Source organism: Silurus meridionalis, chromosome 7, assembly GCF_014805685.1.
Source record: "Silurus meridionalis isolate SWU-2019-XX chromosome 7, ASM1480568v1, whole genome shotgun sequence".
In the NCBI taxonomy this organism is placed as follows: Eukaryota; Metazoa; Chordata; class Actinopteri; order Siluriformes; family Siluridae; genus Silurus; species Silurus meridionalis.
The window spans coordinates 16,508,183-16,524,283 of NC_060890.1; the positions used below are offsets into that span (position 1 = coordinate 16,508,183).

Sequence of the window (16,101 nt, forward strand, 5' to 3'; positions counted from 1 at the left end):
GGCAGGTTCTTAGATTGATATTAGAGATCATGCTCCATTTTTACAGGGAGAAGAAGTTCACAAGCTGTGACTAGCCTCTAATTAATGGCATGCGGCCCAATGCCCACACGTTTGCTGCCTTAACAAAAACAAGGTCTCAGGAGCATGCTTTTCATTACCAGCAACAAGTAGACTATTTTAGGGCACAATGCTGACTCATCAGCTCACATAATGCCGTCAGCATTATTATTTCTGATTTCATATCCTCTAATTCTACAACATCTGGGACTGCACCTGGCTCAGGGAGAGAGAGAGAGAGAGAGAGAGAGAGAGAGAGAGAGAGAGAGAAAGGAAAGACAGAAACAGACAAAAATACACAAGTCTAATCTAAGCACAATCTAAATAAGTAAATACCTAAATAAACAAATAAATAATACAAAATTATTATTATTATTATTTTTGTACTATTATAGTGGTTGTTGCTATTATTTCTTCTTTTTATCTTTTTTAATGAAAACTGTAAATTATAAAGTTTGGGAGTTTGTTTCAGTTAGAATTATTTCCTGTGAGGGTTGGGATTACAGTTTAATTCTGTAACATTCTGTCTCATTTTGTCTATTAGTATCTGCTGCAGATTGATGGAAAAAAAAAAACATTTTAATAAATGTGAGCTTCCAGCACTGAATGAACAAGTCTCATCGCAACAGAGAACCAAAGTTTTACAGACTTGCTTTGTCTCCCAACAACTCTTCAAATTAGCATTAACAAACTCTAATTAGCATATCACCAGCATGACCATGAGAGGCATTTAGTGATGCTTGTTATAATGGTAATAAGACCTTAACATTTAATGACCTTGCTTGACTATTTCTCGTTAATGAATGTGGAGTGCAGCATTTGTAATTTTGATTATGTGCGACAATCTTCATGAGAAATGACGTCCATGTCTTCTGGGAGGTCTTGAAGAGCGAATGTCAGTAAAGAGGTAGTGGGCATTCATGGCTTACTTTGTAAAATTATCATTGGCGAGATGTCATTTTAATGCATTTGAATATCGTTAGGCTTAAAACATTGTCTCACATTAGCAGTGTAATTTCTAAACATGTAACAAGGTGTTAAAAATTGTTCGGTAATTAACACTTGATAGCTGTCTGGGAAGACTGTCTAGAAGATATTGCCTTGCATAACTAATTAAATTGGAAAATCAAAAAGGTTTAATCATCTAACGGCTGAAGGTTGTAGAAAGGAAATTAGGCTGTTGTTAAATTTATAAGGTCAAAGCAACAAGACACTCCGTTTAACAATGAAACCCATTCAAGGCAGACAGAACATTTCAGCTCATCATAAATTAATTTTACACTATTTGTTGGAAAGTGCAAGCGTACTTACTAACTTTGGTTGCCACAACAGAAATGTTGTGTTGGACTCTGCTTTCCCTGTCCAGAAGCTCATTAGTCGAGATGGTCCCTATTACAGGATCGATGTCAAAAAAGCTATCCAGGTCACTTTTCCAGTCAATAGAATACCTACAGGAGTACAATAAACACTAATTATTAAAAAAAGGTATAACATTTACATTATTGAGAAACATAAAGGTTTGATCAAAATGTCTAGCTAGAAGATTAAAAAACAGACTTCTTTCACGAATGTTGCCAAAAGGCTATGAGTGAGAGATGAAATATAATGTCACACAGTAATCAATTCAACAGTTCTGTTCCACTCGGTCTACTGGTTCAGCGTGGACACACAATGTATTATAGTTCTATAATAAGTTATATAAGTGCATGCCACTGTTTGTATCACTTTGCTTGCCATGAAAATTCAATTTCTATCAGCAGTCTGACTGAAACAGTTACTACAGTGAAGAAGGCAGTGTCATCATTGGACATGGTAAAGGAAACATTTTCTATAAATATAACTTTAGATTTAAAATATTGCAGCTTTGAACTTTGCAAGCTTTCAAGATGGTGATAAAAAGAAAGAAGGGAAGCCAATTTCAATAGTTAGGTGATTGTAACTTCCTCAAAATCTAGTGCCGGTCATGGAGCAAAAATAGATAAAATATTGTATATGAAATAAATGTAATAAATGTTATGTAATTAAATTGCTTTTATACCATTGGAGAAAAAAAAAAAATATATATATATATATATATATATATATATATATATATATATATATAACCCAGCCATTATGGATGCACCAGCCAGTGCACTTTTAGTGCCGGTCCCAAGCCCGGGTAAATGGGGAGGGTTGCGTTAGGAAGGGCATCCAGCGTAAAACATGTGCCAAATCAAATATGCGGATCACAAATGAGAATTTCATACCGGATCGGTCGAGGCCGGGTTAACAACGACCGCCACAGGTATCGTTAGCCGACAGGGTACCGTGGAAATTGGGCTACTGTTGGCGAAGGAGGAGAAAGAGAGGAGGAAGACGTCTACAGAGACAGCAGGGAAAGGAGCAGTGTAGGAGAGTGGAGGTTCGGGTTGGTACTTTAAATGTTGGTACTATGACGGGTAAAGGGAGAGAGATAGCTGATATGATGGAGAGGAGAAAGGTAGATATGTTGTGCGTTCAGGAAACCAAGTGGAAAGGGAGTAAGGCCAGGAACATTGGAGGTGGGTTTAAACTGTTTTATCATGGTGTGGATAGAAAGAGAAATAGTGTAGGGGTAATTCTGAAGGAAGAGTACAGTAAGAGTGTAGTGGAGGTGAAGAGAGTTTCTGATAGGGTGATGATCGTGAAGATGGAAGTTGAAGGGATGATGATAAATGTCATCAGTGCCTATGCTCCACAAGTTGGCTGTGAGATGGAGGAGAAGGAAAGATTCTGGAGTGAATTAGATGAAGTGGTAGATGGTGTACCTAGGAGGGAACGATTGGTAATTGGGGCAGACTTTAATGGTCATGTAGGTGAAGGGAACAGAGGGGATAAGGAGGTGATGGGTAGGTATGGTTTTAAGGAGAGGAATGTGGAAGGGCAGATGGTAGATTTTGGATGTGTATGGTGTAAGGATGGAAATGGCAGTGGTGAATACGTATTTTAAGAAAAAGGAGGATCATAGGGTGACGTATAAGAGTGGGGGAAGGTGCACACAGGTTGACTATGTGCTATGCAGGAGATGCAGCCTGAAGGAGATTGGAGACTGTAAGGTGTTGGCAGGGGACAGTGTAGCTAGACAGCATCGGATGGTGGTCTGTAGGATGGTTTTGGAGGCGAAGAAGAAGAGGAGGAGAGTGAGGACTGAAAGAAGAATAAGATGGTGGAAACTAAAGGAGGAAGAGTGTAGTGTGAGGTTCAGGGAAGAGGTCAGACAGAGGCTCGGTGGTGTTGAAGAGGTGTTGGATGATTGGGCAACTACTGAAGGAGTGATGAGGAGGCAGCTAGAAAAGTACTTGGTGTGACATCTGGAAATAGAAAGCAAGACAAGGAGACGTGGTGGTGGAATGAGGAAGTGCAGGAGAGCATAAGGAGAAAGAGGTTGGCAAAACAGAAGTGGGATAGACAGAGTGATGAGAAAAGTAGGCAGGAGTACAAGGAGATGCGGCAGCAGGTAAAGAGGATGTGGCGAAAGCCAAGGAAAAGGCATATGAGGAGCTGTATGAGAGGTTGGACACTAAAGAAGGAGAAAAGGATTTATACCGATTGGCCAGGCAGAGGGACCGAGCTGGGAAGGATGTACTGCAAGTTAGAGCAGTAAAGGATGGAGAGGAAATGTGTTGACTAGTGAGGAGAGTGTGTTGAGAAGGTGGAGGGAGTATTTTGAGCAGCTGATGAATGAGGAAAATCAGAGAGAGAAGGTTGGATGATGTGGAGTTGGTGAAGCAGGATGTAGATAGGATTAGTAAGGAGGAAGTGAGAGCAGCGATTAAGAGGATGAAGAGTGGAAAGTCGGTTGGACCAGATGACATACCGGTAGAAGCGTGGAGATGTTTAGGAGAGATGGCAGTGGAGTTTTTAACCAGATTGTTTAACAGGATTCTGGAAGGTGAGAGGATGCCTGAGGAATGGAGAAGGAGTGTGCTGGTACCGATCTTTAAGCATAAGGGAGATGTGCAGACCTGCAGTAACTACAGGGGAATTAAGTTGATCAGTCACACCATGAAGTTATGGGAAAGAGTAGTGGAAGCCAGGCTGAGAGAAGAGGTGACCATCTGTGAGCAACAGTATGGTTTCATGCCGAGGAAGAGCACCACAGATGCCTTATTTGCTTTGAGGATGTTGATGGAGAAGTATAGAGAAGGACAGAAGGAATTGCATTGTGTGTTTGTGGATTTAGAGAAAGCGTACGACAGAGTGCCAAGAGAGGAGTTGTGGTATTGTATGAGGAAGTCAGGTGTGTCAGAGAAGTATGTGAGGGTGGTGCAGGACATGTATGAGGACAGTGTGACTGCAGTGAAGTGTGCAGTAGGTACGACAGACTGGTTCAGGGTGAAGGTTGGACTGCATCAAGGATCGGCCCTGAGCCCTTTCCTGTTTGCAGTGGTGATGGACAGGTTGACGGACGAGGTCAGACAGGAGTCTCCCTGGACTATGATGTTTGCGGATGATATTGTGATTTGTGGTGAGAGTAGGGAGCAGGTTGAGAAGAGCCTGGAGAGGTGGAGATATGCGCTGAAGAGAAGGGGAATGAAAGTCAGTAGGAGTAAGACAGAATACATGTGTGTGAATGAGTGGGAGGGCAGTGGAGTGATGCGGTTGCAGGGAGAAGAGCTGGAGAAGGTGGAGGAGTTCAGGTACCTGGGGTCAACAGTGCAAAGCAATGGAGAGTGTGTTAGAGAAGTAAAGAAGAGAGTGCAGGCAGGGTGGTGTGGGTGGAGAAGAGTGACAGGAGTGATTTGTGATAGAAGGGTATCAGCAAGAATGAAAGAGAAAGTTTATAGGACTGTGGTGAGACCTGCAATGTTGTATGGATTAGAGACAGTGGCGTTGAGTAAAAAAAAGGAGGTGGAGCTGGAGGTAGCAGCGCTGAAGATGTTAAGGTTTTCGTTGGGAGTGAAGAGGATGGACAGGATTAGAAATTATTTTATTAGAGGGACAGCACATGTAGGATGTTTTGGTGACAAGGTGAGGGAGGAGAGATTGAGATGGTTTGGACATGTGCAGAGGAGGGACATGAACTATATTGGTAGAAGAATGTTGAGGATGGAGCCACTAGGTAGGAGGAAAAGAGGAAGGCCAAGGAGGAGGTTCATGGATGTGGTGAGGGAAGACATGCAGGTAGTTGGTGTGAAAGAGGCAGATGTAGAGGACAGGGTGGTATGGAGACGGATGAGCCGCTGTGGCGACCCCTAATGGGAGCAGCCGAAAGAAGAAGAAAATATATATATATATATAACATGATGTCATTCTGAAAATTACATTACTGTGAGTAGCTACAGAGCTCTGCTTGTGGCTTTTTACCCAAGGGCCAAATCACAGCCATGCCAAGAGTGATATTCTTGCTTGTGTAATGTTGATTAAATGAATAACAAGCAGCTTGAATTGTACTTCTTTTCAGTCCAAAAAAATCCAGTGTAGATTCCCTCAGTTTTAGTGGAGTTTTTCTACTTGACTGAAAAACAAGCTTCAAGATAATGATTTCTTGAATTATTTCTATCGAACACGCTTTACATTCCTTTTCCCTAAGCTTAATCTTTTAGCGAGTCAAGATGTGGAGTATCATATACCAATCCTTTGACTTTTATGCTAATCTTGTTATTGTTAAATCTCCACCAATGTATAGAGTGTACGAGTTTGATGTCTTGTAAAAAACAAAACATGTGGCCTATTTAGAGTTTAGCAAATACCAGAATGGCTCCACTAATGAAATTATGTATGTTGTGTACTGTTTTCAGTGTCAGCTGAATGTTCTGTACCTGTCAGCCTTATTACAAAAAAAGGTGTCACTAGTAGCACACAAGCACTCAGATTAATTTATCTGCATTGAAATTAATTGTAAAAGATGCTTCCCATACTTGAACGATGGTGAGAACACTTAATGCAAGGTGAGAAGATGAGTCTTGACATCAAAGTATTAAGGTATAAATTAAACCTAGAAATGAAGTCTGTGTGGAAGCAACCTTAGGTTTGTGGACAGACACTTTTGTGTTTACGCCTGTAAAACTGCAAACCTACAGTGGTGTAAACTGCTTTGGGCAGCTTGTGAAATAAACCAATAAAAGAAACTAAAGCAGGTATAAAGTGTCTTTTGGAGTTATTATTTTTTATTTGTGCATGCACTAGGAACAACTGTCACACTGTGGCCTGCATATTGATGGTGCACAATAATTTTTTTGTTATCTGGAATGATAGTTACTATGTCTCTGACCAGCTTTCCACATGGCTTGAAAGCACCACAAGTGGGCTCTACTGTCTAATCACAGTTTAGTTCATTGGGTAAAGGAAGTGATTGCAAAACATACTTGAACACAGCTCTCTTCTTAAATTAATAGTAATCAGTAAGAGTAATGGCTAATTCCAGTGTGGCAATAAGAGGACTGTCTCTTGTGTGCATTATGCAGCCACTTGGAGTTCCCTTTCAAGAACTCAAGCTGCGTCGAAACGCTTTGGGAACGCGACTGCATTGTCCATGCTTGGAATAATGAGTGGAATCAGCCAAAATTGAAGGCAGGCTGTCACCTGCGGGGTGATGTCATGACCAGGAAGTGTAAAACGCACATGGAGAGAAGCTGGCTTCAGCTTCTGTTTGTTAATGAAGTGCTCTGTGTAAATTTAATGTTGTTTGTCTGTCTGTCAAAAAAATTAAAAAGGCTCTTGCGACCCGATAACGAGAAGCTTCTGGAGGTTGTGACACGTGTCGTCCAGAAGCTGGATGTAGCTTGGCCAGCCGGCTAGACGAGCTCTTTTTGCTCTCGACGTCACAGCCTTTGCGCCAAGGTGACCAGGTCCTGGGCGCAGCCTTTATCGGTTTGCCCCTTCAACCCCAAGACCGCGGTATTTTTCAACACCGTGGGGCTTAGGGATTATGGCTATGGTGTCATTCTATGGGTTGAAACCCGCTATCTCTCCCCAGGTGTGGCATCTTCTCTTAAGCCCCCGACACTTACATATGTAACCTAGAGACGTTTAGTGTCTACTTTTACCAAATTAAACAGGCTGTATGTTGCTTCACAACCCATGTGTACAATGGTCAGTTCAATTAATCCTGCTTGCGACAAAATACAGTTCTAAGCCTCTGGATGAGGCTCGACTTCTGTAGAGTACAATATCTGGAAATTTAGTAAACCTCGCATCCAATAGACAGCTGTCTCAGATTGTTGAAAGAGTTATGTCATCAATAAAGATATATCACCATATATATAAAGATATATCACCAATAAAGATATATCAATGGTTAAAACATTTAAAAGAATCTCCTTAAAAGTAGTATTACATTTCACAGTAAAGACAACAAAAGCTCTAAAATTAAATTGGTAACATGAATATGGATAATATTCAGAAACTGTGTTTTACCAGAATTCATGAGGAGAAAGTTTTAATTAATCCAAGCTTTCATGTTTTTAACATAGATGTCTATTCTGCATGACTGCACTGCTGAATCTGTCCAAGCTGACAGGTATAATTATATAACATTAGCATAGAAGTGGAGCACAACACTATGCTTGCTGATTGCATGTCCAATTAAAAAGAGACCAATAAGTTATGAATTGTTTACAAGGTTTCTCTCAAAACAAGAAGCTTGTATTCATGGAATTTATCCTCACCATAAGATTTGTATGTGCTTTTCAACATCCAATTTTAAATTTGTTCTTATTTGCTGTAATAATAACCTCATCTGTTGTGGGAAGATAGATACACTAGATTTTAGTGTGCTTGTGGAGATTTGTGCTAATCCACATGGGTGTTAGTAAAGTCAGGAACTGATGCAGGTGAGGATGCCTGGAGTGCAACCAGTGTTTCAATTCATCCCAAAGGTCTTCAGTAAGGTTGAAGTCAGAGTTACCTTTCAGGTACTCGATCTGCGTTGAAATGCTTTAGGAACGCGACTGAGATTAATGAGTCTAATCAGTTAAAATTGAAGACAGGCTGTCACCTGCAGTTTTGTTCATAAAGCGCTCTGTGTGAAATTTAATGTTTGTCTGTCTGTTTATCAAGAAAATGAAGGCATTTAAGAAAACTAAGCACATGTTTCGGCCGTGTGGTTCTCCCTGTTCATCGTTCATTTCGGGAAGGGATACACACAGCATGTGTGTGGCTTGTTTGGGAGCGGAGCATGCGATTTCGGCTCTCTGCGCTCGCATGTGTATGCAGCTGCTCTGCTCCTGGCGGGCGCTTTTTGAGTAGAACGCCTCCACTCCTCGCGGTTTCAATCCCACTCTTGCTGAGGCAGAGCGGCGCTCAGGTTCCTGGGGTTAGCTTATGGATCTCGCATCTCTCTCCTTCATCTGCTTGGTCCGACTCTCGTTCGGCTTCGGAGCCATGCCTCTCATCGATGTCTTCCCCCGTCACAAGAGCACGCAGCTCCGCCTCTCTTCCTCTGAGAAGAGGGGGGTGGGGCACGTTCTTATGAACCCGATAGCGAGGAGCTCCTGGAGGTTGTGACAGGCGCTGGTCAGAAGCTCGATATAGCTTGGCTGGCCAGTGAGCATAAAGCCCCTCCCTATGGAAAGTTCAATGAGTGTTTTTTGCTCCTGGCGTCATAGCCTCCACGTCAGGGCTTGCCATTTTTTCCTGATCTGCACACAGAGGTTTCCAGGTCCTGGGCACGGCCTTTCTCGTCCCGCCACTTCAGCCCCAAGGCCGGGTTGATTACAACGTCTCTGGTCTTAGGGATTATGGCTATCGTGTCATGCCATTGGTTGAAGAGATGCTAGCACGCTATCACTCCCTGGGTGTGGCATCTTCCCTAAAACCCTCGACATTACCCTACAACCCCCTGCGCACTACCTCGACGCTTGTGGGTAAGGCGTATGCCTTAGCAGGTCAGGCCACTGGGTGTATTTACACCATGTTGGTACTGCAGGCATACCAAGCCTACCTGCTGCAGGAGCTGGATCTGGGAGATCCCTTGGGCAGGCCATGGGTCATGCCCTGGGTCAAAGCCCTGAGAGGTAACAGATCTGAAGACTATTATCTCAAGGAAGAGGGCGGCGGCCAAAAAGGACCTGACCTGTGGAGGGACGACAGGAGGACGTGTGGCACCACTTTACTCTGTGCCCATTTCCTCCCAGCCACTTATGGTTCGTTAGCCCTGCCATGAAATGTGCCTCAGGGCACAGCCAGCTCCATCTAGCACCCTCCTTCGGTTCTCAAACGAGACCTCGGAGGTTAGTCTCGAGAGACTGATACCCTTTAGGGAGAACATGGCAGCCTGGGGGTTTTGCCAGATGTGTCCCTGTGGATCCTGCTTACTGTAGAGCATGCTACGCATTTCAGTTCGGGTCTCGCCCACCCCAGTTCAACAAGCAAGCTCTGGTCCTGGAACGAGAAGTAGATACTCTCCTAAGAAAGGAGGCCATCAAGGTGGTCCTTCTGGCAGACAGAGAGTCCGGGTTCTACAGCCGGTACTTCATAGTTTCCAAAAAGGACGATGGGTTGCGTCCTATCCTAGATCTACGTCAGCTGGACTGCTCTTTCGTAGGGTCATGTCTCAGATCAGATCCGAGGATTGTTTTGTCTCAGTAGATCTAAAGGATGCATACTTCCACGTATTCATCCTCTATTTTTACAGAAAGTTCCTGAGTTTTGCTTTTGGGTCAAAGCATTCCATTATCGGGTTCTTTCATTCGGCCTTTCCCTGTCACCCCACACCTTCACGAAGTGTGTTGATGTGGCTCTGGCTCCCCTGAGGCATTCGTATCCTTAATTATATTGATGATTGGTTGATATTAGCTGAATTAGAACAGTTAGCAGTCTGGCATCAAGATTTCACTCACATAAAGGAGCAAGCATGACCAGTGCCTTCCTGCACCCTAGAGTGGGTTACATCCCCAAGGTGCTCTCGGTCATCCCACGACCTGTCAGGCTCCAGGCATTTTACCCTCAACCATTCCTGATGCCAGACCATGAGAGGTTGAACCGGCTGTCCACCATACAAGTCCCTGGAGAAAGTCAGAACAACTTTTCAATTGCTATGGCCCTCCGAGCTTACTCTCGACCCGGAGTGTGGCAGTCTCTAAGGCTTGGTCCTTTGGAGTGTCCCTCCAAGACCTCTGTGACGCTGCGAGGTGGTCCACCCTGCTCACCTTTACCAGGTTTTTACAATCGTGATCTCTGTGTCACTCCTGGCACCTCTCTCCTTTGACTCAGTTGTGCTCATTCACACTAGTCAGGGATTGGTCGGTCTGGTGTTATTGGACACTTGTTCCCAAAGCATTTCGATGCAGCTCAAGTTCTTGAAAGGGAACGTCTCTAGGTTACATATGTAACCCTAGTTCCCTGAGGTAACGAGATGCTGCGTCTCTAGCCATACCTCCAGCCACACCTCCAGCGCCCCTTGAGCACTTCCTTCATGGTTACATAAGCTGAAGCAGTCTTCTCTCCAGGTGCGCTTTATACTCCCTGGTTGTGACATCACCCCACCTAGACTCTAGACTCATTGAACGCAGTCGCATTCCCAAAGCGTTCCGGCACAGCATCTCATTCCCTCAGGGAACCAGGGTTACATATGTAACCTAAAGCAATTCCACAAAAAGATCTTCCACTCCAAACCATGTAAACTATCTTCATGGAGCTACTTTTGTAAACAAGGGCTTTGCCATGTTGAAACATGTTTAGGTCTCCTAGTTCAAGTAAAGTGAAAACTGAATTGCACCCAAAGACATCCTATAGAATTGTGTGCCTTTATCCTTGTGGTAACAGTTTGGGGAAGAACAACACATGGCTGGAAAAGCCAGCTGTCAACTCACATTTGTTCATCTAGTGTGTATACTAAATGCAGACCTGAGGGAGGTAAAATGTAAAATCTGAACTAGATCCATATGATCATCATGAGATGTAGACTTTCAAAGTCTTTCCTAAGAATATGTTTTGTACCAAATTGTATCTAGCTGACATAGAAAAGGGTTGAAAAGTGTTGAAGTTAGCAAAGGACACTTTTGTTATTTTCCACTTTCAAGCAATTTGTGCATCCCAAATAGATCTCTAAAGGCATAACTTTAAAAGCTGCTCCATACACAGGGGTACCTTCAGTGCTATTGTTTAGTGGTAAGTGAGTGCAGCTCCAAAGAACAATGCTAAAGGATTGTAAATAATTCAACATAGAAAAAAAGCTAATGTATATATTGAAGCAACTCCTGGTGAAGAAGATATTCGTCTGGCCAAAAGAGCATTAGAGCCATCACATAGCACTTATTCTGTGGTCACGACTAAAAGAAGAAAAAAAATTCTATTAACCCAGAGTGCAGAAATAAAGAAATGGGAAAAAGAAGAAGTGTAGTGACCTCTAAAGAAATACAGATGGGTGGCAAATTAAATAAAAAAAGGAGCTCTGCTGTGCTATAGAAGTAGTTTTCTTCCTGGCATTGTTTGGATCCACTTGCCCAATTACATGGAATAGTAGCTACAAATCAATGGAAAGTTCTTCTAACTGATCACCCTCATCCTGCAATTAACCATTTCCATTCCAAAAAAAAAAAAGGGTGGGGGTGTCTCCTCAGGGATAGAACTAATTCCATTCATCTCAACCAATGAATTAATGTGCCACAAAACTATTAATTTATATGCTATGGCCTTTCCAGTCACCAGATCACAACTCATTTGAACACCTGCAAGAGATTATTGACTGACATGCTAAACAGTGCTCTCCACCAAAACACCAAATGAGCAAATACCTTTTGGAAGATGTTTGAAAGATCTCTGTTGATCCCTCAAATTCAGTTCAAGAAACTATGCCAAAAACACTGAAGGTCAGTCAGGTCAGGGAGGCCCAAGATGACACTAAGTGTTTTACATTCATACAGTGAGGAAAATACGTATTTGAACACCCTGCTATTTTGCAAGTTCTCCCACTTAGAAATCATGGAGGGGTCTGAAATTGTCATCGAGGTGCATGTCCACTGTGAGAGACATAATCTAAAAGAAAAAAAAATCCAGAAATCACAATATATGATTTTTAAACTATTTATTTGTATGATACAGCTGCAAATAAGTATTCAAACACCTGTCCATCAGCTAGAATTCTGACCCTCAAAGACCTGTTAGTCTGCCTTTAAAATGTCCACCTCCATTACATTTATTATCCTAAATTAGATGCACCTGTTTGAGGTCGTTAGCTGCATAAAGACACCTGTCCACCCCATACAATCAGTAAGAATCCAACTACTAACATGGCCAGGATCAAAGAGCTGTCCAAAGACACTAGAGACAAAATTGTACACCTCCACAAGGCTGGAAAGGGCTATGGGGAAATTGCCAAGCAGCTTGGTAAAAAACAGGGTCCACTGTTGGAGCAATCATTAGAAAATGGAAGAAGCTAAACATGACTGTCAATCTCCCTTGGACTGGGGCTCCATGCAAGATCTCACCTCGTGGGGTCTCAATGACCCTAAGGAAGGTGAGAAATCACCCTAGAACTACACTACACAGCTGGTCAATGACCTGAAAAGAGCTGGGACCACCGTTTCCAAGGTTACTGTTGGTAATACACTAAGACATCATGGTTTGAAATCATGCATGGCAGGGAAGGTTCCCCTGCTTAAACCAGCACATGTCCAGGCATGTCTTAAGTTTGCCAATGACCATTTGGATGATCCAGAGGAGTCATGGGAGAAAGTCATGTGGTCAGATGAGACCAAAATAGAACTTTTGGGTCATAATTCCACTAAATGTGTTTGGAGGAAGAAGAATGATGAGTACCATCCCAAGAACACCATCCCTACTGTAAAGCATGGGGGTGGTAGCATCATGCTTTGGGGGTGTTTTCTGCACATAGAAAAGGGCGACTGCACTGTATTAAGGAGAGGATGACCAGGGCCATGTATTGCGAGATTTTGGGGAACAACCTCCTTCTCTCAGTTAGAGCATTGAAGATGGGTCAAGGCTGGGTCTTCCAACATGACAATGACCCGAAGCACACAGCCAGGATAACCAAGGAGTGGCTCTGTAAGAAGCATATCAAAGTTCTGGCGTGGCCTAGCCAGTCTCCAGACCTAAACCCAATAGAGAATCTTTGGAAGGAGCTTAAACTCTGTGTTTCTCAGCGACAGACCAGAAACCTGACTGATCTAGAGAAGATCTGTGTGGAGGAGTGGGCCAAAATCCCTCCTGCAGTGTGTGCAAACCTAATGAAAAACTACAGGAAACGTTTGACCTCTGTAATTGCAAATAAAGGCTACTGTACCAAATATTAACATTGACTTTCTCAGGTGTTCAAATACTTATTTGCAGCTGTATCATACAAATAAATAGTTAAAAAATCATACATTGTGATTTCTGGATTTTTTTTAATAGATTATGTCTCTCACAGTGGACATGCACCTACGATGACAATTTCGGCCCCCTTCATGATTTCTAAGTGGGAGAACTTGCAAAATAGCAGAGTGTTCAAATACTTATTTTCCTCACTGTAAGTGATTTTCCAGATACACACCTGACTGGGCTACTTCCTGCATCCAAATCCTGAGCGGTCACTGCTCCAATAATGGTGCCTGCTGGTGTATCTTCATAAACATCCATTAGGTAGGAAGGCTTGCTGAAAACAGGAGGCTCATCCACATCCAGAACATTAATCTTGACAGTTGCTGTGTCTTTAAATGGACCAAAACTGTGAAACCGTGGGTCTAAGTGTGCATTTGTTGCCTCCACTGTAAAGGTATAGGCCTTTTTTGTCTCATAGTCCAGTGGCTGTGGAAAGAAGAAAGCAAATGAAGAAATAATCAACTATGAAACTCATAGAAATTCTGGCTTGATCTTTTTTTTTTTTTTTTGCTTAATAAGTGTATTAAGAATATATTTGAACTCTGAGTACTATTAGTACTAAGTACTAAGAACTCATTCTCTTCACTGTATCAAGCCACACTGTTCCTGAGATTCATGGATGTCATGCAATTTAGAGTTACGTTTGTTGCTTTGTGGTTTATAGGCAATTTTGTCATGTGTCTGTCAGATTTGAGATTTATCTAAACTGTAGGCTGCATATATTTTTATGTATATTTCTTTTCGATTATTTGTTACCATCATTATTAATTTACATCAAAATACAAAACAATGCAAGCTCAATTTAGAACCTTGATGAAATGATTTAAGAAAAGTAGATATTTTAATACTGCTTTCCAATCTGGCTGTGTTTGTCAGTCACATCTGGCAACCTTCACATTACATCACATACATCAGGATCACAGTCATTTCCTCACAAACGACTTTAACACATTAAACTGGACTTGTAATTACACAATTGTTAACACGTTATCTTTGTTACTGAACTTGCATTTACACTGTCGTCCCATGTTTTTGTGACACTTTATAGGTAACCATTATCACCACTTCACATCAACCATTTTGTACAAAGGGAATTTAGTCTGCATAATCAGCTACAGTAGTTCTGTTTATATCTACGGCACTGCAAGTGCATGCATACCTCTCTGCCAACCAGGCCTCTGTATTTAACTTTTTATTGGGTATTTTCAGACAGTATTCATTTTATTTACAATTAAATGTTGCTAATTCGATTCCCAATTAGATGTATTTAAAAATCACCCAAGTTGCATAATTACCAGAAAGGTCAAATCGACTGCACTGACCAAGTTCATGTTAAAAAATGCTAGAGGAAATATTCATGTGTTGCACTTTAAAAGAAAGTTTTTTTGTCCTTTTTTAATAGATCTGTTAAAAAAATCAGCACAATGATACTAGCTATAATAGGTATAATTCACAGTTTTTCATTTGAAATTGTATTTTAAATTAAATCATTAAGACTTAAGTTGATAGGATCAGAAATTCTTTAGGAATCAAAAATATAATGACTGTGACATCCAGTAAAGTGGGTCATATCTTTGGCTACAAAATAAATAAGTGAATTTGTAACGTCAAAGGCCACCCTGAGAATATTAAATGACGTCAACTCCTCAAACAATCATCTCAAGCTATTTGGGAACAGACATGTTTTAAAACTCCACCAGTAATTTTGTTCAATGTTCAAAGAAGTCTAGACACGCATATAAACTTATTCAGGATATATTAAAGCCACTGGAATCTTGTCTGAAAATTTGATAATGCAATAGATAAAAAAGCAAAAGCTGACGTTTTGTGCAAAGTAGTTAACATAGTCAATATTATAAATGTGAATAGACCTAGAAGACCTACATTTTAAACAATTAAGATTTTGAACATTTACTTTGTTTGGTTAAATATTCTGTAACATTGTTAATTAATGCCATGCAAAACCCAAATATAAACTATGTAAATTCTTAACCTTACCCACAGAAACTGAAAGAAAACATACTGGCTCGTTTTATTTATTTATTTTTTTTAAACCAAAGCTGAAGTTTTTGCAAGAAAAGCTATTTACCTCATGGGGATCAGCCACATGTCACCACAAGGTGTTGTGGAAATACAAAAACATGCCCAGACTTTCATCTTGACTAAACAGTAGTGTGTGTGTGTATGTGTGTGTGTGTAAGAGAGAGAGAGAGAGAGAGAGAGAGAGAGAGAGAGAGAGAGAGAGATGCTGTATGTGCGGTTTGTCATTGAAATTTAGAGTTTCAGATAAGTTTCAAGGTCTCTATTTAAAGTTTATGAACAGCTTTACTGTACTAACATAGGAATGTGCCTTCTCAGTGAAATTTAAAGCTGAGACTTGTTCGGGAATTTGCTGATAATCAGGTTTTCAAAGTACGAACCACAATTGGAACAGTTGCAATGTAATGTACACTGACTTGTCCACTTTTTAATTTTGGAATGTGCTGCAATATCACGTGATTTGTTATGCTCCTTGGCAGTGTGCTTTAAACTACTCAATCAGTATGTTTCAACTAAAGTGATATGGCAACCCAGGATGAATATTGCTTCATTTATCAGGTGAATTAGATTCCAATAATCCAGGACATTTTTTATGGGCTGGTGATGGTTTGCCTTAAGGAAAAATTGGGAAATCAATATGCTGTGGCAAGGGTGGTGGAAAGGGAGGGATGAAGATGCTATATTCCTCTTCTGTCCACCCTTCTGTAGTAGATGTGATAG

At 41.5% G+C, this 16,101-nt stretch overlaps 1 protein-coding gene and 1 long non-coding RNA gene across 3 annotated transcripts in view; one reads left to right on the forward strand and one right to left on the reverse strand.

Moving 5' to 3' along the window:
• LOC124389309 overlaps positions 1 to 16,101 on the forward strand; it is a 41,704-nt gene that overhangs the window by 22,423 nt on the left and 3,180 nt on the right. The window lies entirely within an intron of this gene.
• Positions 1 to 16,101, reverse strand: part of LOC124389308 (cadherin-12) — a 118,829-nt gene that overhangs the window by 16,381 nt on the left and 86,347 nt on the right. Inside the window, exons 7-8 of the mRNA XM_046854661.1 lie at positions 13,514 to 13,767; positions 1,369 to 1,505 (exon numbers count right to left, since the gene is read on the reverse strand). Of these exons, the coding sequence (XP_046710617.1) occupies positions 1,369 to 1,505; positions 13,514 to 13,767 (391 nt within the window). The remainder of the gene's footprint in view (positions 1 to 1,368; positions 1,506 to 13,513; positions 13,768 to 16,101) is intronic.